The 21,405-nt window shown below is 41.4% G+C and overlaps 1 protein-coding gene across 3 annotated transcripts in view; it reads left to right on the top strand.

The window, feature by feature from the left end:
• The window catches only part of PHKA2 (phosphorylase kinase regulatory subunit alpha 2), a 175,585-nt gene that overhangs the window by 77,519 nt on the left and 76,661 nt on the right, over nt 1-21,405 (top strand). For all 3 annotated transcript variants that reach the window (XM_068269976.1, XM_068269978.1, XM_068269977.1), the window contains exons 6-9: nt 5,008-5,090; nt 7,027-7,107; nt 12,268-12,366; nt 19,103-19,249. In XM_068269976.1, the coding sequence (XP_068126077.1) occupies nt 5,008-5,090; nt 7,027-7,107; nt 12,268-12,366; nt 19,103-19,249 (410 nt within the window). The remainder of the gene's footprint in view (nt 1-5,007; nt 5,091-7,026; nt 7,108-12,267; nt 12,367-19,102; nt 19,250-21,405) is intronic.

Genomic DNA, 21,405 nt, shown 5'->3' with positions numbered 1-21,405 from the left:
AACAAGTCATAACCTTGTAAACAAGTCATAACCTTGTACATAGAAATGCATTCAAGAAAAAAGCAAACCTGTTGAGAGGAAATTAAGCTGTTCATATTTTTTTTATATCGGTTTTGGATGAATGTTGCTCCATTTAGACAATTCGTTGTCTATGAAATGGTTCCAGCAATGCATGTTCAAAAATGTAACTCCAAAAATTATCTGCAGGTAGGAAATTAACAGGACCACAAATTCCACCCAGAGTATCACCGACACTTAAGCTATGTACACACACTGAATGAAGTTGCTTGAAAGGTCCGGCAAACTACAGATTTTGCCGCATCGGCTGACAAATGTGTTAAAAAGTAACCAAATGACAACGATGAGCTTCCAATAGCCGGCGTTTTGCCCAATCCTTCCAGCGGATTTTTTTTTTAAACGACATTTTTCTACAGTATGCACGCATGTCGTTCATAATGTCGCTTCCGCATGCAGTATTTAAATGAGTTGGTCATTTGCACTATCATTGTGCGGACAACATTGTTGAAAAGACTCGTTGTTAGTCTTTGTTGCCGGTAAAGTCGAACCTTTACAGGTACATAGGGGTTAGCAATGGTGGTGGGGAAATATTGAATACTTCTACTTATTAGGGCAACATCTGATTTATTTGGCAGATCGGTTTATATAATTTTACTCTAGACCTTTAAAGAGTAACTGTCCAGCTGCAAAAGCTAATTTAAACCTCTATTCTCCTGTGTTAAACAGTTTAGAAGGAAGCCAAAAAGGCAATACTGAAGTTAAAAATCTCTTACTTTTGATGTATGCTGACAGCAAGGCTCTGTATTCCCAAGCTCTTAAAAAGGGCGAGAGGCTGCATACCATACAGCAAAGCATTCTGGGGCCCTCCCCTCTGGCTGCTAGTGAGAAGTTACAGGCTCAAGTTACAACAGCATGTAATGCAGCCCAGCTCACAGCACTGATAAATCATCAGGCAGAGTACACTGCAGGAATCCGCTATTGTTCCTAGCCACATGGCTAATTAATATTCACTGCAGAGTAGTGTTATTCATTACGAGCTTTTTTGTGAGTGGAATCATCAGGAAGCAGGGAGGATATGACATCACAATTGGCTTCATACGAGACAGACAAACATGGAACCTGCCATGAGCTGTCAGGAGCATCATTCTCTGCACATACTTTATACAAATTCTGTGAAGTACAAACGTGGACAGTGAAATGCATATGTAATGTAAGTACAGCCAATATTTAGCTACTGATATGTGTTTATTTTCTCTGAGACCTTATACCTAACAGCTCCTCTTTAATGAATTATTTTTTCTTAGTTTCAATTTCAATATTAAGTATTTTCTGGAATTATAAAGATCCTAACTTTTGGGCTTTTTCCATGCTAATAATCTGTTCATCCACAATCTCTAGCATACACCCTTTAAAGTAACAAATATCTGGAAGATGAAATAATTGCTATTATTATATATTGTCCATTTCAGAAATCTGATCATGTTGATTTTTATTTCAGTAGATTGTGGTTTAAAATTAAGGTCTTTTTTAGTGTGGTGATCAGTACTTTGATGACCCACTGTAATTATGCCAAAGGGGCAAACCGCAACTTCATTTTATGGAATGGACCCCTGAGATCAGAAGTGGGCAAACAGCTTGTACGGCAAAAGTTGGGGCATCCACTGACTTCAGTTGCAGCTATGCATTACCACTTTTTACAGTGGCAACCTGTGCCAAATGTTTTGAATTGATGTTTGAAAAAGAATCACCCTGTTCTCCACTCTGCTCCAATGAAATGAATTTGCGTTCTCCACTTTTATATTAGAGAATACTATATGGCAATCTATAATATGGTAATTGTGCTAATTACCACTTAATATTGTAATCACCACTTATTGCCGATTAGTAGCAGTAAAGTATTGTACCATGTTAGCGATTAGTAAAAGTAAAAAGTTTTGAGTCTTGATGAAATCATTAGGTAACAACCCTCCTGGCGGTCTATTAAAATCCGCCAGGGGGCAGCGCAGCAGTCTTTAAAAAAAAAAAAATTTTTAAATCATGTAGCTAGTCCAGGGCTCGCTACATGATAGCCGCTATGCAGCGGCATCCCCCCGCCCACTTCGATCAGGAAATCCCATTCAAAGAACGGGATTTCCTGGAGGGCTTCCCCTGTCGCCATGGCGACGGGGCGGGATGACGTCACCGACGTCGTGACGTCATTGGGAGTCCCAATCCACCCCTCAGCGCTGCCTGGCACTGATTGGCCAGGCAGCGCACGGGGTCTGGGGGGGGGGGTGGCGCGGCGGATGGCGGCGATCGGTGTGCTCACGCAGCTAGCAAAGTGCACGCAGCAAAAAAAAATTTATGCAAATCGGCCCAGCAGGGCCTGAGAAAACCTCCTGCGCGGCTTTACCGCCAAGAAGGTTAAAAGAATAAGAGTAAGCAAGCTTTCGCCAGACTTAAAGGGAACCAGAGACGAACGATAGTGAAAAATGAAAAAAGCTTTTATACATACCTGAAAGCAAGAAGTTTTGAATCAGGATGATACCATTTATTGGCTAACTTAGAGATGGATAAACAGTGAGCTTTCGACTTATAAAAAGCCTTCGTCGGACTGGTTCCTGACCAAAACTGAAAAACACAGCTTATATACACTGACATACAGAGGAGAAACATTCTTTAGCAAACATAAATGTAATTAGATGCCTTAACTGTTACTGAGGAGGCTTTCCCAGGCATCCTATCTAAAGTGATAAGATCAATAGAATCCTCAACATGACATAAAGCAGACTCTAGTGATGAAGAGACATCGTAAATTCCGAATTCAAACGGTATCCCACCATACATACCTGAAGCTTCCTCCAGCCCCATAAGCCTGGATCGCTCCCACGCCGCCATCCTCCGCTTCCTCTATCGCCGCTACCAGGTTCTGTCACTTCCAGGCGGACACGGACAATTATCCGCATGTACAGGGGCTCTCTCAATACCAGTATGCATGCGGCTGCGCAGTATGGAGCCGCAAGCTTAAGGGTATGGAGGGAGCCCCTATGATGCGGATAATTGGTCCCGTCCGCCGACCGACTGGCGGAAATGACGGGACCCGGTGTCGGCAGATCCAGGCAGAGGAGGACGGCAGCGTGGGAGCGATCCAGGCTTATGGGGCTGGAGGAAGCCCCAGGTATGTATAAAAGCTTTTATGTATTTTGTCTCTGGTTCTCTTTAAATCCTGTTTATGTATCCCCTTTTGATGTTGCATGTATGTTCCATCAGCTAGTAAGCAAACAGGGTTTAAGTCTGACAAAGGCTGCACAACCGAAAGCTTGCTTACTCTAATTCTTTTAATTTACCCAATAAATTGTATCATCCTGACTCAAAACTTCTTACCTAGTGCTGATAATCATCATCAAAAGTGGGGGTTCCAGGAAACAAACAGGATACAAACCCTCATTAAATCTGACACATTTTTATTAATAAGTCAATCAGCAGAAGAGCATTTCTTCAGAAATATCACTTTTTTAATAAATAGAAAAAAATATTCCTGTAAATAAACCTATGAACTAATTGATGTCCTCTGGCAGATTCAATCACTGTGATCAAGTCTGTTGGAGATCAGTATCTCAACATGGCTGCTCAATCATAATTTTGATCAATTTCCATCTGAAATCAATCAAAATTATCAATCGGATCAGACAAAAGGGAATAATGTCCTGTGAGTAGACAATTGCTTAGGGCCCCAGAGCTGCTGATGGGTCCCCAGGGGTGTCCCTCCCCCCCCCCCCCTCCAGCTAATAGTTCTCCCCCAGGGCCCATGCAGCATACCCTTGGCAGGGAAGCGAAGTCTCCTGTCTTGTCGGCGCACTCCCTCTAGCCTCTGTCCATCCATCCTTGTCGGCACCCATTCTCCATAGCCCTCGGGTTTGTTATGTTAGTACATACATGCCGAGAATGGGCACTGGCAGAGATGGAAGGACACTGAATGGAGGGACTGTGCTAGTTGGTCAGGTGAGCTCACTCTGCTGCCGCAAGTACTCTGCAGGGACTGAGGGGGGCCACCATTAGCTTGGAGGGAGACCTGGAGGGCCTACTAATCAGCTCTAGGGCAGACAGGGAGGACATTAGTATATGGGGGAACAACTGGGTCACCTAGAGATTCTATAGCTTTTTATAGATTTCCTGCTGAAATAAATTAAGAATCGAAGTGTAGTTTGTGGCAGGAATAGATCTGTCTTTTGACTTCATCAGGTGCCCATCTATAAGTGTATGGGAACCTTAAGTGTTCTGTTCGCTTGTGAATGGAGCTATAATGTCAGTATAAGTAGGCCTTTTTTATTGGGGGGGGGGGGGGATATTTCTGAATGTGGTTCAGTTTCCAGTTGGAACTTACAGCTCTGGATACTCCTGGTGGGAAGATCCTCCTCAGGCCTGGCACTGCTTGACTTTTCTCTAACTTTTGCTGTCACCTATTAATAAATTCTTATTTCAGTGGATCAATCCTGTGAAAGGCATTGTCAGCAATAAGACTGTATCCTCAGCACTGATTCTCTGTAGAATGTTCACTTCAGGATTATTTACTTCAGCATGTGATATTAGTAGCTGAGCGGAAAAGTTAAGGAATGTTGGGCTACAGCCATACTGAGAACAGCTAAAGCTCTACCTGCCAGAACTCCTGGAGCTGTACAACCAAGCATTGAATGCTGCCCTATTTCAATGGCTCCTGAACCAGTGAGCCAATCACTGTGATCACAATAAAAAAGGGCTATTATTGTGGGCTATCCTTAAAAGGCCAGAGCCATGCAGTCCGATGGGGTTAATTTCTGGTACACACCATGCAGTTTTCCATGGGTCGATAGATAATTTCCGACAGATCTGATCGGATTTCCGATCATTTTTCTGATCAATTTTCTGATCACTTCTATGCAAATCGATCAGAAAAATGTATTGTAATGTATTATATATTATAATCAAAAAATTCTAATCTGACGAGAATGTTTTTATTTTTGTTCATTTCAGGTCTCCGCATTGTGTTTACACTGGATGAAGTGGCCTTTATTCAGAATCTAGTATTTTATATAGAAGCTGCTTATAAAGTTGCTGTGAGTAATGCCATACATTTTTTACTGTTTGGAAGAATTTTGAGTTTGTTGATCAATATTGTTGTTAGTGAATGTACAAAGGTTAATGGTCCAATCAAAGGAAAAGAAAGATCTGGATAAGAATGAGAATCTGTGAGTATCTGTTGGCCATGCTGTGACCTGGAGTTTTCAAACTTTCTAACACCCAGTTCTCAGTATAAGTAGAATTCCTGGGCTGTACAAAGAAGAAATGTTTGTAGAAAATCTCCAGATTCTGTCTCATGTCTGCCACATTAAAGTATCTGGTTAATGCACAAATACTCTCCTTGTTGTCAGATCATAATTATTTACTTTTAAGGTGCCTATTAACGGTACATCTTTTTGAACAGATGCGATCTTTCGACGCAATTTTTACAATTGTGCATAAAACTGCGCATTGTGGGGTGAAAATCAATATAAAACGATTCTATGGTTGATTTGGAACAGAAAATGTAATTGATCCGAATGTTGGTTTTTACGATCAAATCAGAACAGAGAATATGCCCTAATCAACCCGTTTATTGAATCAACTGATAATTACCTTCCGATAACTTTCAATCGTAAAAACCGCATTGAAAGATCACATCTGATTAAAAAAAATTGTACCGTTAATGGCCACCTTTAAACAGATTACATTCAGTGTACCTTCTAGTCTCCACTATTATGTAGAAGGTTTGCCCCATTTTCAGTTTAGCTTCGGAGGATATGTGGACTCACAATGTAATGTTTTCTTATGCTTCAATCCGGCCCTGGCCTGCACAAAATTCCATTCTACCACACTATTCCATTTTTTTTCGCTGTTCCCCATTTGGCTGTGGAGATAGTAATGGGGCAAGTTTTCCCTGACTTAATACTCCTGTCCTGTTGACAAAGAGAAAAGGAGCCCTGTGAAGTTTTGGGGGAAAAGTTAGGTTACAGACATTAGCTTTGTTTACAAAATGGCCATTAGTTCGGCTAACCTTTTTTTGATGAAGTTAAATGGGTAGAGGTTGAAGGACTTATTTATGTGACCAGCTATGAGACCACCTCCACCTGCTTGCTCCAGTTTTGGTACTGAATTTTAGTCTTCAGAATTACAGAATGCTTGAAGCCCATCAGCATGACTTGGCCTGATCTGGTAGTGCTTTCCTATGCACATAGGCACATGATAACTCTATTTTATGTAAATATTAAAGAGAACCCGAGGTGTGTTTAAAGAATGTTATCTGCATACAGAGGCTGGATCTGCCTATACAGCCCAGCCTCTGTTGCTATCCCAAACCCCCTTAAGGTCCCCCTGCACTCTGCAATCCCCCATAAATCACAGCCGTGCTGTGAGGCTGTGTTTACATCTGTAGTGTCAGTCTCGGCTGCTCCCCCGCCTCCTGCATAGCTCCGGTCCCTGCCCCCATCCCTTCCCTCCAATCAGCAGGGAGGGAAGGGATGCAGGTGGGGACCGGAGTTTTGCAGGAGGCGGGGAGAGCAGCAGACTGACACTATAGAGATAAACACAGCCAGCTCTGACAAGCTGTTTGTCAGCAGCGTGGCTGTGATTTATGAGTGATTGCAGAGTGCAGGGGGACCTTAGGGGGGTTTGGGATAGCAACAGAGGCTGGGCTGTATAGGCAGATCCAGCCTCTGTATGCAGATAACATTCTTCAAACCCACCTCGGGTTCTCTTTAAGGGTATAATGCCTGGCATAGAAAGGTTTGGTATCATTCTGCTATAATTGGATGCTCTCTAAAAATTTAGAATGCATTTAATCACATAACCATTGATTTTACTGTTTGCAGATTAATCCGAGCAAAAATGAAATATGTTATACAGTCAATTCATAATAGCAGTAACAAGTGTGTCATAGTAGCAAAAGAAATTCTTAACAAAGCCACCTGATTCATGTGTCTATAAATTTACTGTACTATATTCTGTGATTTTCAGGATTATGGAATGTGGGAAAGAGGAGATAAAACAAACCAAGGCATAGCAGAGCTCAATGCCAGCTCCGTAGGGATGGCCAAAGTAAGTATTCGATTTAATTATGATATTCAGCCAGCTAGCACAATGCAGCGGTGCCCACAGTTTTTAAACTTTTCAGCTACTTTTGAAGATTACCAATCCTATATAATAATAGGCAACTGTCCCTGCGTACAGCTGGGACAGTTGTCTCTGTGTAGCTGGGTCCGTGCTTTTTGGCCTCACACAGACAGGACGACAGGCATGGGCGGGCATGTGAGAGGGTGGCCGAGTGTGCACACTAGCGGCAGGTGCGCGCATGCGCACTAAGAGGCGGTGGTGGCGGCGGGGAATCACAGACCTAGAGCCCGTTTTTAAACAGGCTTAGGTCTGCTAGTTTAAAATGATCTACCAGGTAGAATCTAGCTACAGATGCAAGCCACAGCTGAAGCACATGCACAGCAGCAGTCCATCAGTGATTACCACAAGCCGCCAGTCAATTAGATGCATTTCATAGAGTCCTGCACAGTAAGCCAAATAGAACAGTGCTTGACCACAATGGGTCACAATATTATGCTTACAATATCATGTTCAACTCAAAATTGTAATCATAAATAGCACATAATGCTTCTATATGTATGACTCCCCATCTTGCAGTATCATAATCCTCTACACTGCTGTGGAAAACTTCAAGACAGCTTATCACACTAACCTCATCCCAGTCAGAGACAGAGTACAATGCACATGTCTCTCAGCTGGGTGGTGGTTGATATACCCATAAGTCTTTTGTGTTCTACCAGTAGATCACAATCTGCCTAATGGCCACCCCTGACATAATGGAAACTTTATAAACACCAGTCTCACCTACATGGAGGTTTCCTGATCACGCCACTATTCCAGCAGCTCCTCTCCTGCAAATCTGACTGAATATTGTATCTGACTTTAGTTAATGCAAATGCATGGTTTGCAATCTTAAACTGCAATTATCTACTTGCCATCCTTTGAGAGACAAGAACAGAGGGGGGATTGTTATGCTGTTCACAGTAATGCACCCAATGACTCATGTAGCTGAGCCCATTATTAATTATTTTTATCAGTACCGCCTATAGATTTTCAGAGTAAACCTATGCAAAACCGTTATTGTACCTGAATCTAGATAGCCTAATTCGTTAAATCACAGCGTCTGAGCTGATCCATACAGCATTTGTTGATGCAAGCAACATTACATCATGCCAGTATGACTGAATACAGTTATACAGTATGCACATGGAACCTTCCCAGTCTGTCAATGCAGACAGCTTTCTGCCTTAAACATACATCTGCTTGTCACCCCCCCCCCCCCCCTCCCTTTTCTAAGGAAGAGTGTCCTGAGGCACTTACTATTTCAGGGCTGAAAATGGTCAGTTCTTATTAGAGCCAGTATGCAGTCCTGGGATTACCATGATTAAAGCCGCAAGACATTTGCTTGCTGGGAAAATGAAGGTCAAAAACCATTTCGTACATATAAAGATTTGAAGGATTATTGTACTTATACATGCAAGAAGCTTTGAATCAGGATGGCTAACATGGCACAATGCTCTACTGCTACTACTGTATTTATACATAAAAGCAGAACTATAAGTTTGTTTATAAAGTGCATACAAAATGAATCTGCTGCAGTGAGGATTCTGGTGATGAAGGATGGGGATTCTGTTAGTCAGGTTGGGGTTTCCAGGATCACAGCCTTAGGCTGCTATTGCCACTGCAACTGCTGATCCAAAGCCCTGTCTCCTATTTACTTCCCAGATTTTCCAGGCAAACCCTAGATGGCATCACTGTTGTTGACCAATGGGGTATAGAGAGGTGCAGAGGTTTCGACCACACCCGGGCTTCAGGACCAGAGGAACCAACTAGAGGCCCCTTTAGTCGCTGTATTAGCTATTATTTGGTGATATGCTGGTAATGATCACCTCTGTATGAGCTTTGAATAGTGGCAATCATTAGCAGAATTCTTTCCCTTATGTGCTTCCCTAATAATCAAATTCATCTTCCTTATGGTGGCCATACATGGTACAATTTTTTTCATCCAATCTTACCTTTTCTATGTAGTATAAGGGTAAATTAAGTGAATATACTGAAAGGATAATTTAGGCAGTTCCCTTATATTACATAGAAATGGTAAGATTGGATGAAAAAATTGTACCATGTATGGCCACCATAACTTACACTTTTCTTCTACTGTAGATGACTTTTGGAGGATTTGGTGCACTATATCAGTCATTATGTATAGATTGCTTGTGAGGCCCAATGTAAAATTTGCACTAGGACCCATAGCTCCTTATCTACACAACTGTTGTCAGTAAATGCTGGAGTGGATTTGATGGTCATTAGTCCATAGTGGCAAGATGTTCAATTTAGTCTTTGATGCCTTTTTGTGGGGCAACCATATGACTGTATTTATTAGCAAGTAAAGATAACTACTTCCAAACATAAGACTAGTTATTCTGGTGCCCTCACTGAGCTAAGTCTGAATGATGCCACCAATCCATTATACAGTATCTATTGTGTACAGAAAGCGGTGGAGTGTTTGTTGTCCTCTGACACAGTCAGCCTGTTATCCTAGTCATTGATCTTATCCTCCTTCTTGGAAAATAGTAGTGAGGATGAAGCAAGGGTGGGATGTCCATCATTCCTGTCATTGGTGAATATGAGGTGGTTTGAGCTGCATCCACCCTATCCTCCTCCCCCCCCCCCCCTTTTCTGCCCAGCAACAGAAAACTTACTGTTGGTGGGCTCTGATCGCTGCTGCAGGCAGTATTTTTTTTTTTAATTAATTTGTTTGTTTGTTTTAATTAAAAATGGCTATTTTTTAAATTTATTTCCCCAACCCCTCCCCCCGTAGATCGCAGCGCTGTACAATAACAGTCTCCTAGTGGCGATCACCGCTGGTAGACTGAACTCAAGAGGTGATGCGCACGCATCTGCACGCGTGATCCCCTGTAAAACCCCGCCCCAGGACTTGGCGCCTTTCGGCGTTAGGCGGTCCTGGGGCTGCCACCTTCCCCACGCCTATCGGCGTTAGGGGGTCGGGAAGGGGTTAATTCAGTTAACAGGCTAGTTCTGTTGCATGACTCCAGGCTGCATGCACCACTCCAGATATATCAGAGTTTAGCAGCGGTTAGCATTAGGAAGAGCTCAACGTGACATTGATGAAGAGGAATGGGAGATGACTGTTCAGTCCTTTAGAAAGTCTACTCATTGTATTGGTCATCATGAGGGCTTATTTAAGTGCATTTGGCAGTGGTATATGACCCCAGAAAAAATATCACATTTTGATTCAAAATGTTCCCCACTTTGTTGGAGGGGGTGTAACATGGCGGGTACTATAGAACATATATTATGGGAATGTCCCAAAATTAGAAAACTCTGGGATGATGTTGGAGGTTTTCTGAGACAGCTGCCAATGTCACTCCAGACGATACCACCTGGTATGGCACTCCTTCATTTGGGAACTAGGGACCTTCCCCCTCAAGAGAGACTGATTGCTGACCATATTTTTATTGTAACCAAGAATCAACTGAATCAACTGGCATATCACTGGAAAACACCCCATATACCGAGATTAGAAGAGATCCTTAGGAAAGTAGAGTCTAACTTGCTGGCAGAGAAGGCTTGGTCTATCAGATGCGGGAACTTACAATCTTTCATGAGGAAGGTTGATCTCTGGCCTACTGTGTACACGGCATCGAGGGTTCTGGAACTCTGAGGTGTCCTCCCTCCCTCCTTCTCTCTCTTTTTCCTCATGGTCCTTCTATTACCTTCTATCACCTTTATTACCTCTCATTACCTTTTTTCACCTCTATTACTTTTACTACAGTTATTACTTCCTCTACCCCTTGCATTGGAGACAACAGATACAAATTCAGGTTTGCTGGCGATTCTGTGCGTTTGCGCGTTTTTCGCGCGTTTTCTGCGCGTTTGCACGTTTGCGCGTTTTTGCGCATTTTGCACGATTTTGAGGCTCTTTAAATTCCAACGCGGAATTCCGCATGGTAGCATTGCATTTACGCATCGGGATGCGGATTCTACACCTTTATGCGGATTTTATGCAGATTTAAGCGGATTTACAATCTATAGAGTACTATTGAGTGTCTCTTTTTTATTCTACACCATCTCAAAGTTACATTTAACTTAATAAGAAGCTAGTTATATGACTGAGTTTTATTTTTATAATGAAAATTTATATGTTAATGTGGGAAACTTTTTTATATATTGTTTATTTGCTACTTGTTATCATAGTTTTTATATCTTAGTGAAATTTCCCATCATTTTTATATGAATATTGGTGCTTTTCCACATTTACAGATAGGTCACACGCCTGGGTGCGTTGAACGCGTTTATAGCGCGTTTTCGCACCGATTGGCGTCTTCCGCGCGTCTCTTTGCGCGTTTTTTGCACGATTTTGAAGCTTTTTAAATTCTAACGCGGAATTCAGCAGGGTAGCATTGAATTTACGCATCTGGATGCGGATTCTGTACCTTTATGCAGATTTACTGCAGATTTAAGCGGATTTACAATCCACACAGTATTATTAAGTGTTTCTTTTTATTCTACACCATGATTATAAGCTGCAACTTTATTTCAAAGTGACATTTAACTAAATAATAAGCTAGCTATACGACCGAGTTTATTTTTATAGTGAAAATTTATATGTTAATGTGGGAAAATTTTTTTATATATTGTTTATTTGTTATTTGTTCTACACATATTGCACACTATGCCATTAGATACTTACATAACTTGTATGCTGAAAATTTTTTTTCAATAAAAACTATTGTGACAGGAAGAGCTCTATGGGAGGCAGGATAACTACACTTGCATTTTTGTAAGTACAGGAAGTCAAAGCAAAATTTTTTTGAAAGGAGTGAAGAGGAGGGTTTTTTTCCCTCTTGTCCCAGACAAGCAAAACAAAGTTAGCAAAAATCTTGCCAAAGGATGGAGAAATTCCAACTTTGGTATTTGTCAAAAGAGCCAATGTTCTCGTTAGGAGAACCAACCTGACGTACTATATCATTAAGCTTTGTCCCTAACCCTCGGGCAACATTGCAGGGCCGGAAGCTGTACAGAATTGTCCTCATGAGAAGACATAAGGTGTAAGAAAGAGACCGTTTTAGAATTTCAGCTCACTGTTGAATAATTTCATGCATTGTTCACAGTATGATTCATGCTGCTTCTTTGTGTTTGTAGGCTGCTCTTGAAGCGATTGATGAACTGGACTTGTTTGGTGCTCATGGAGGACCTAAATCCGTGATTCATGTCCTACCAGATGATGTAGAACACTGTCAGGTAAACAGTTCGGAACTGATATGTACACCAATGAGTATAATGTTTACATACATACACAGATGGCTACTTAGCCATGTATCCACCAAACTAAGCTTCTCTTTAACCACTTCTCTACCACAGGGTTTTTCACCTAAAAACCACAGCACTTTTCACATTTAAGGGAGGCAAGGGTTAATGGGCTTAATGGGGGTATAATTTATTTAAAAAAAAACTCACTGATGCTGATCAGTCACTAATGCTGTGTTAGTTATCTGAGATCCTCTCACGAGTGATCTCAGTAACTGTACAGCATAGAGACTGATGCAATGTTTACACACATTCTGCATGAATGAGCACCGTCACTGGCTTTGTGAACACATGTTCACATCAGCCAATCACGGACCAGCGGGTGCCCGACGCGTATGCACATCCGCGTGGATGCGCACGCAAACGCGATCGCGCACAGCAGCAAAATAAACAGGAGTTGCCTATCTACGCCCCTGTGACTCAGGTGAAGTTTAAAGGGGCGTAGATAAGCGTGGCAGAGGTTGTTAAGTGGTTAAAAACATAACACAATCAGGGGAGGACTGACCCAGGGCACACTGAGGCATTTTCCCTTAGGCCACTGTGTCTTTCCTGTAGATGAAGTGAGGGGCATCTGCATATGCGAATAGGGCCACACTGTTACTTTTCCAGCCGTTTCTCTCATTTGGTTTCCTCTCTGCTAAGCAGCAACTCCTGAGAACATAGCCTCACCTTCCTTCAAACCTGTCTCAAATTCCTTTCACTATGGAATAAGTATAGCTGGGACAAAAGCAAAGCAAAAAGCATCACTAATTATTTGATACACAAGTTATAGCTGGATTTACAATAGAAAAGCGATTAAACCTGGTGCTGCTTTGCTTGATACAGGTTTCTCTGAATTGATTGTAAGGATTACCTGTAACCAACAGGATAGCAGGCATGATACAGCTGCACTCGAAAACTATTCTATCTTAATAAATTATTATTAACTGCTATACTGCAGTATATCTGCTACCCCTGGGCACAAGCATAGCACACTACACAAAACAAATCTAGTTTGATTTGAAAAAAAAAATTCAACAAGGTGTCATAAGTAACAAGAACTGATACAGTTGTTGGTTAATTAGAGACCTAGCAAACGCCAAAACTGCTCTAGTTCTAAAGGTGTAAACAAGACCTAGATGCAAAGTAATTAATATTATTTGGTTGTAAAGGGTCTACACATTGCCTAGTGCAGTACATTGAATACAGTGGTGTCCAAGGACAGTGGTGTCCTAGGGCTTTCCCACAACCTCAATCAATGGTCAGTAATTAGCATGTTACAGTTATTCAACCCCTTGGCATTTCTTTGTTTTGTTGCCTCACAACCTGGAGATTTCACCATTTAATTGACAAAACATGCCTACAACTTTAAAGATGCACTATTTAGTTTATTGAGAAGCAAACAACAAATGGGGCAAAACAAATGAATATGTGCATAACTATTCAAGTCAGTAATTTGTGGGAACCTTTGGCAGCAATTACAGCTGCAAGTCAGTTTGGATAAATTTCTATGAGCTTGCCGCATCTTGCCACTGGGATTTCTGCCCAATCCTCAGGGTAAAACTGCTCCAGCACCTTCATTTTGGATGGTGTACAGAAATCTTCAAGTCTAACCACAGATTCTCTATTGGATTGAGGTCTGATTGGATTGGATTGAGACTTTAACTACTAGGCCATTGCAACACATTTAAAGGAATACTGTAGGGGGGTCGGGGGGAAAATGAGTTTAACTTACCCGTGGCTTCTAATGGTCCCCCGCAGACATCCTGTGCCCGCGCAGCCACTCACTGATGCTCCGGCATCGCCTCCGGGTCACTTCTGGAATTTCAGACTTTAACCACTTAAACCCCCGCGGTACGAATTTCTCCGTCCCTTTTTTCCCCCCTAAAAAACCAGGGACGGAGAAATCCGTACCTTCCGTGCTACCGCCGCTGTCCGCGCTCCCGCCGCTCGTGCACGCCGCCGCCTGCTCGCACGGAGATCAATGAACGGGAAAATCCATTCCCGTTCGTTGATCTAAGCCCCTGCAATGATCGCGCTGCTTCTATTAGAAACAGCGCGATCATAGTGATTCTCCCAGCCTCCTACTGCTTCCTGTAAGCGTCCGGAAGGACGCTTACAGGTCGCATGTAAACAAACACACTGTGGCCATCTTGTGGCCAAATAGTAAACTACACCCTAAAAGCATTTTACATAAACAAACATTACATTTACACAATAAATTAACTCATTACCTCTCACACTCCCCAATTTTTTTTATTTTTTTTTTTGTAATTAAAAAAAAAATACAATAAAAAAAAAAAACATAAATAGTTACCTTAGGGACTGAACTTTTTAAATATTTGTGTCAAGAGGGTATAACACTGTTACTTTATAAACTGCGGGCTTGTAATTAGGGATGGATGCAAAACTGAAAAAAATGCACCTTTATTTCCAAATAAAATATTGTCGCCAAACATTGTGATAGGGACATAATTTAAATGGTTTTATAACCGGGACAAATGGTTAAATACATTTCATGGGTTTTATTTACAGTAGCATGCTTTATTTAAAGAGGAGCTGTTAGGTATAAGGTCTCAGAGAAAATAAACACATATATCAGTAGCTAAAGATTGGCTGTACTTACATTACATATGCATTTCACTGTCCACGTTTGTACTTCACAGAATTTGTATATAGTATATGCAGAGATTGATGCTCCTGACAGCTCATGGCAGGCTCCATGTTTTTCTGTCAAATGTGTCGTCATGTCCTGCCTGATTCCTGATCACAGATAAGCTCGTTCTTGAACAACACGGTGTGCAGTGAATATTAATGAGCCATGTGGCTAGGAACAATAGCTGACTCCTGCAGAGTACTCTGCCCCGAGATTTATCAGTGCTACACAGCTAGACGGATTACAAGCTTCTGTAACGTCTCATTAGCAGCCGAGGGGAGGGCCCCAGAATGCTTTGCAGTTTAGCTGCGGCTTGCGTCTTTATGGGTCTATAACAGACTTGCTGATAAGTACACATCAAAGGTAACTGAAATGTTTATCTTCACTAATGGCTTTTGAGCTTCCTTCTAAACTGTTTAACACAGGAGAATAGAGGTTTAAATTAGCTTCTGCAGCCTGACAGTTACTCTTTAAAAACTATAATGGCTGAATACTGAAAAGTAATAATTGTTTCCCACATTTTTTCCTATTTTCCCATTAAAACACATTTAGAATAAAATAATTCTTGGCATAATGTCCCACCTAAAGAAAGCCTAATTGGTGGCGAAAAAAACAAGATATAGTTCATTTCATTGGGATAAGTAATAATAAAGTTATAGACGAATTAATGGAAGGAGCGCTGAAAGGTGAAAATTGCTCTGGTGTTCAAGGGGTAAAACCCCTCAGTGGTGAAGTGGTTAAAGTCTGAAAACCACTGTGCCTGCGTTGCCGTGTCCTCGCTCCCGCTGATGTCACCAGGAGCGTACTGCACAGGCACAGACCATACTGGGCCTGTGCAGTACACTTCTAGTGATCTCAGCGGGAGTGAGGACACGGCAACGCAGGAGAAGTGGTTTTCAGACTTTAAAGTCTGAAATTCCAGAAGTGAACTGAAGACGGGGGCCGGAGCATCGGTGAGTGGCTGCGGGGGACCATTAGAAGCCATGGGTAAGTTCAACTCATTTTCCCCTGACCCCCCTACAGTATTCCTTTAAATATTTCCCATTAAACCACTCAAGTGTTGCTTTAACAGTATGCTTTGGGTCATTGTCCTGCTGGAAGGTGAACTTCTGTCCCAGTCTCAAATCACTGTCGGACTGACACAAGTTTTGCTCAAAAATATCCCTGTATTTAGCAACACCCATCTTATCTTTCCCTTGACTCAGACCAGTTTCCTAGTCCCTGTTGCTAAAAAACATACACACACCACCAACAGTTGCCACCACCTTGTTTCACTGTGGCAATGGTGTTCTTGGGGTGATGGGATGTGCTGGGTTTACGCCAGACATAGCATTTTCCTTGGTGGCCAAAAAGTTCAATTTTAGTCTCCTCTGACTAGAGCACCTTCCTTCAAACATTAGGAGAGTTGGCTATGTGCCTTTTGACAAACTCAAAACGTACCTTCTTATTTTTAGCGCTAAGCAATGGCTTTTTTCTTGCCACTCTTCCATAAAGCCCATCTCTATAGAGTGTATGATTATTATGGTCTTTTGGATGGAAACTTCAGTCTTGGGTTATTATGGTCTCTGGTTGCCTTTGGTCTCTGTGCTGCCTCTCTCATTAATGCCCTCTTTGCCTGGTCTGCAAGCTTTTTTGGGGGGCAGCTCACTCTTGTCAGGTTTGTTGTGATACCAAGTTCTTTCCATTTGAAGATGATGAATTTGATGGTGCTGCGGGGGATATTCAAAGCGTTGGATATTTTTTATAACCCAACCCTAAATTGTACTCCAGAACAACATTGTCCCTGACTTGCTTGGAGGGCTCCTTAGTCTTCATGGTGTGATGCCTCTTGCTTAGTGGTTTTGAAACCTCTGGGGCATTTCTGATAAGGTGTGTTTAAATGGCATAGGTGTATTAACCCCAATATATATATAGTATAAACTGATACATATACTGTTTCTATATGGTTAGTAAACTAGCTACAATGGGTACTGATCTCTGCTGAAATAGTTTGTCAGTATCGTTGTCAACAAGACTGCACATGAATAAATGGACTTTGCGTGTTCATATTCCCTGTGTTCAAGGGACCTCTGCAAACATGTACTGTACATACAGTGAGTGGCATCTTTGCAATTTAAACAGCAGTGAAAGATAAGGTTGCATTTTAGAAGAGAAGCAAAACCAGTAACACATCGTCACTGTATTATTGATTAGAGCTTCATTAAAGTTATTTTAATCATACCTAATTAAAAGTACTCTAGCCTTTGAGGTAGCCAAACAGTGTTACTTTATTTTCTGTTAGATGTCTAGCCTCGTGTTTTATATAATTTGCTATGATTTTATAAATCGTTTTCTGAATGTAAAAGTCCGTGTGTTGCACATACCCTGTTTTAGAAACTAATCTTTATAGTATATTTTTTGTAAATTAACATGGCCCTTTATGAGCTAGTAAAGCTCTTATCTCTTTAGTGAAGTCACTTTGTTGTCATACTGTTTGCCGTGATGAAGACTCTTTGTGGACTTTAAACTTTTAAGTTGATGTTAAACACTCATATGTAAATAACTGAATCAATGTAAGGCAAACAGTAACAAACACGGTATATTGCTAAAGCTAGTGAAAATAAAGATGATTTATGAACAGACATTCAGGCAATACGTATGGCAGGACTACACTCCTGGCCTTTGGTTCTAACATGCAGTGAAGCAGATTTGGGAATAAATAAAATAATTCAGTAGTGAATACTGTACAGTGTCTGTGTATTAAAATTTCTCACCTATCCAGCTGCCGGGAGTGTCCAGCTGCTCCTGCTTCCCCATTTACGCCACATGCACACCAGGTTCTATATGCGGCGGCCTGACATTGTGGAACGGGAGTGGGGAAGCACGAGCAGTTCTGGGCCCTTGCAGCAGCCGGACAGGTGAGGGTTTTTAATGCATGGGCACCGATAAGGGAGGACATTAAAATTTGGGGGATAGGCGCCAGGGGTTCTATGCGTTAGTTGGTCTTCACAATATCGCAAGCCGGTACCGCTGTGCACCTGATCGACCACTTCAACCTGAGATTTTACAGCTTTCTTGATCGATGCATTCTATCTATATCGGCCTGAAATTGGTTGAATCGTCGAATGGGCATGCTTTTTGTGGCACTGTTTTTCATCCGATATGATAAAATTATTGAATCTGATGGTCAATCGGGCTGCAAAATCAATAGATGTAAGGCTACCTTAACTGTTGAAATGCAGCTCTGCTACCATTTTTTTTCTGGTAGTAGGTTCTATGCTGTAGATAATCTTTAAGAGCATACATGTCAAACTTCGGCCCACGGGCCAAATTTGGCCCTCAGAACCATTCAATGTTGCCCCTTAAGTGGTTTCCCTACTTTGCATTATGTTTGGCCCACTGTAGACCACCAGGGAAGCTATATTGGAGATGAAGCCCTAGAACACCAGGGAAGACATATGGGTGAGGTAGGGGGAAAGCACTAAACACTAGGGAACTGTATAGGGGAGGATGGGGCCTCTAGACACCAGGGAACTTTATAAGGGAGGAAGGTGGCCAGTAGACATTGAGGCCTGCCCTTGACTAGGTCCGAGTGTACAATTTTGGCCCACTTTGTATTTGAGTTTGACACCCCTGTTTTAGAGAATAGAATAAATGCCGAGTTTCAGACCACTTTGAGTGTTAAAGGCAGGACATCCGCACAGAAGGTATGCAACTGGCACATTTTAATAGAGATATGAAGATGGCAGCCTCGATAGTCCTCTTACTTCAGGTTCCAGTGGGTAGTCCTCTCACTTCAGGTTCCACTGGGTAGTCCTCTCATTTCAGGTGCCCCGTGATTTGTTTTGCGTCAATCCTGCTGTTTTGGATAAGGATTATTTTTGTAGTGTTTATTGCATTGTAATGTATTTTACGGCTTTCTCTGTGTTTTGAATGTCTTTCTTTGGATTGTGCTGCAGAAGATGTTTATTAAAAAATACTAATTATAATAACTTCTGTTATATATGCAAAAGAAAAAGCATGTGGACTTACAGATGTATTTTCTATCATCTGCAGTCTATCCTGTACTCTATGTTACCGCGAGCATCTACATCAAAGGAGATTGACGCTGGTCTGCTGTCCATCATTTCATTCCCAGCATTCGCTGTGGAGGATATAAACCTGGTGAATGCCACAAAGAATGAAATCATCACCAAGCTGCAAGTATGGTCAATGGCTTCATGGCCAGTACTTTATCTTTTTCATGTGTAAATATAGAAAGTAAGTGTATGTGGTTTTGTTTGGAAAAAAAAAGTGCCGTACTTAGGGCTCTTTTCCACTATGAAACGCAATCGCAGTTGTGCTGTGATAGGATCGCGTTTCAAACTAATTTCCACGAATGCGATTGAGCTACTATACAGTATAGTAGAGCTCAATCGCATCCCAAATGCGGCAGGACAACGATTGCGCTCAGGACAAAATCGCAACGCAATTGGATTGCACTAATAGAAATGGCCGCTGACGTTTCCATTAGTTTTACTGTACCCTGCGTTTTGCAATCTGTTAGCGATCAGAATCAGATCGCAAAATGCAGGTTAGTGGAAAAAGGCCCTTACACTTTCCTTGATTTTAGCATTGGCTGTACATCACTGAGAAATAATTTTATGGTTTGAGCAGTAGACATGGGTGGCTTCAGCATAAGTGATTTTAGTATAAAAGGGGTCCATGGACTGCAGAATATTGAAAAACACTAGAAACCTCTACCAAATTACTATAGGCTGCTGATGGAGTTTCCCATTCCATGCATTTCCAGTATAGTTGTTCATGACATTACCCCACTCCTAAGGAGTAACCTCTGGACACTCCACCCCAGGTTTATCAGGATATTTGGAATAAAATTTACCAATTAGATCCTCAGCACGAATTTGGATGTATGGAGTAACAGTTACTGATTGATCCAAGGAGGTTTTTTCGTATCGCCGTTGGCAAAGCTGATGGACCACCCTAATCGTTAAGGTGATGGCTTCATCTATTGGGTGGATGATGGCTGACTAGATGGTCCTTCACGGATTCCGACAGGCCAAACAAAAACTGATATAAAAGGGATGGGTCATTCCAGAGAGTAGAGACAGACTACTGGTGGAATTCAGCGGCATATACTTCTGCAGTTTTCCTGCCCTGTCTCAAATTAAATTTTTCATTATGTAACTTGAGGTTCTGAGCCTAACTGCTGTAGTTTATAGCCACAATCATACTGGTAGTGGGATTCACATTGTTCTAAACTGGGCCCAGTCTGAATGTATTGGTTTTTTTGTCAGGGCAGGTCTATATTATAGTGTCCTAATCGTGTTACCTACTGTTGAAGTTTATTTTTAGATGGCCACACAGAATACTATAAAATTATCCAATTTTAATTTTGAAAAAAATAATCTGTTGCACAGAAAAACTGAAAGCCCTTTCTTTTTTTTTTTGCGAAAAATAGGATCGAATTTCCCATTTTCTTTTGATAAAAGAAGATCGGAAGTGGTGGATTTTTTTGATAATTTTTTAATGAAAATATAATGGTGTAGGGTAAATTTGTCAATTTCTCAGTGTATAGACCCATGCTATATTTTTTTTTTTTTTTACGGTTTGCAATCACTTGTTTTCAGTATTGCGGAGAAATGTAACACAGCTGTGGGATACATTGGACAGATTTTTTATTTGTTACAATCAGTAAGAGAAATTGATTGTAATTCTTGAATTGAAAAGAAATTTAAAAAATCCTATGGTGTGTGGCCATTTTTAAGGTGCCCATTAATGCAATTCACCAGACGATTGATTGTCCAATTCGATTGTAATGTTTGATCAGAAACCATCATTTTGGCCCACTAATGGAAGAAAAAAATGCTATCCAATTCAGTCACATTAATGGAATTCATGGAATTGATTACCGGTAGTTTTTCCGATCGATTCCATCAATCTGACCAAATTGGTTAGCAGTTTTCCTTCCGGTAGTGGAAATGGGCACATTTTAGGTTAATTTAAAAGGAAGCCAAGATCTGAAACTGCTGTTCTGCTGTTCCTTTTCATGAATAAGGGGAGGATGAAGGAGCAAGTTTTATCTTTGCAGCCAGGTCTGGAGTCTTGCTTTTATTATTGGCAGTCCTAGCTCCTGTTAAATAATATTAGAGGATGCACCTCCTAATACTATTCGATGGAAGACCGAAGACAGGAGAATTGGAAATACAAACACATGGTCATCCTTAAAGCTGGATTCCAGGTTTGAAGGGTAAAAGTTGTGCAATATACTGTACATGCACTCTCACTTAAGTTGGCCATACACTATGCCAACTTTCAAATGATTGATTAAATGGTTCAATCAAAAGATCCATAGTTAA

The sequence above is a fragment of the Hyperolius riggenbachi genome, chromosome 2 (genome assembly GCF_040937935.1).
Source record: "Hyperolius riggenbachi isolate aHypRig1 chromosome 2, aHypRig1.pri, whole genome shotgun sequence".
NCBI classification, from domain to species: Eukaryota; Metazoa; Chordata; class Amphibia; order Anura; family Hyperoliidae; genus Hyperolius; species Hyperolius riggenbachi.
This window is presented reverse-complemented; position numbering and strand designations above follow the sequence as displayed.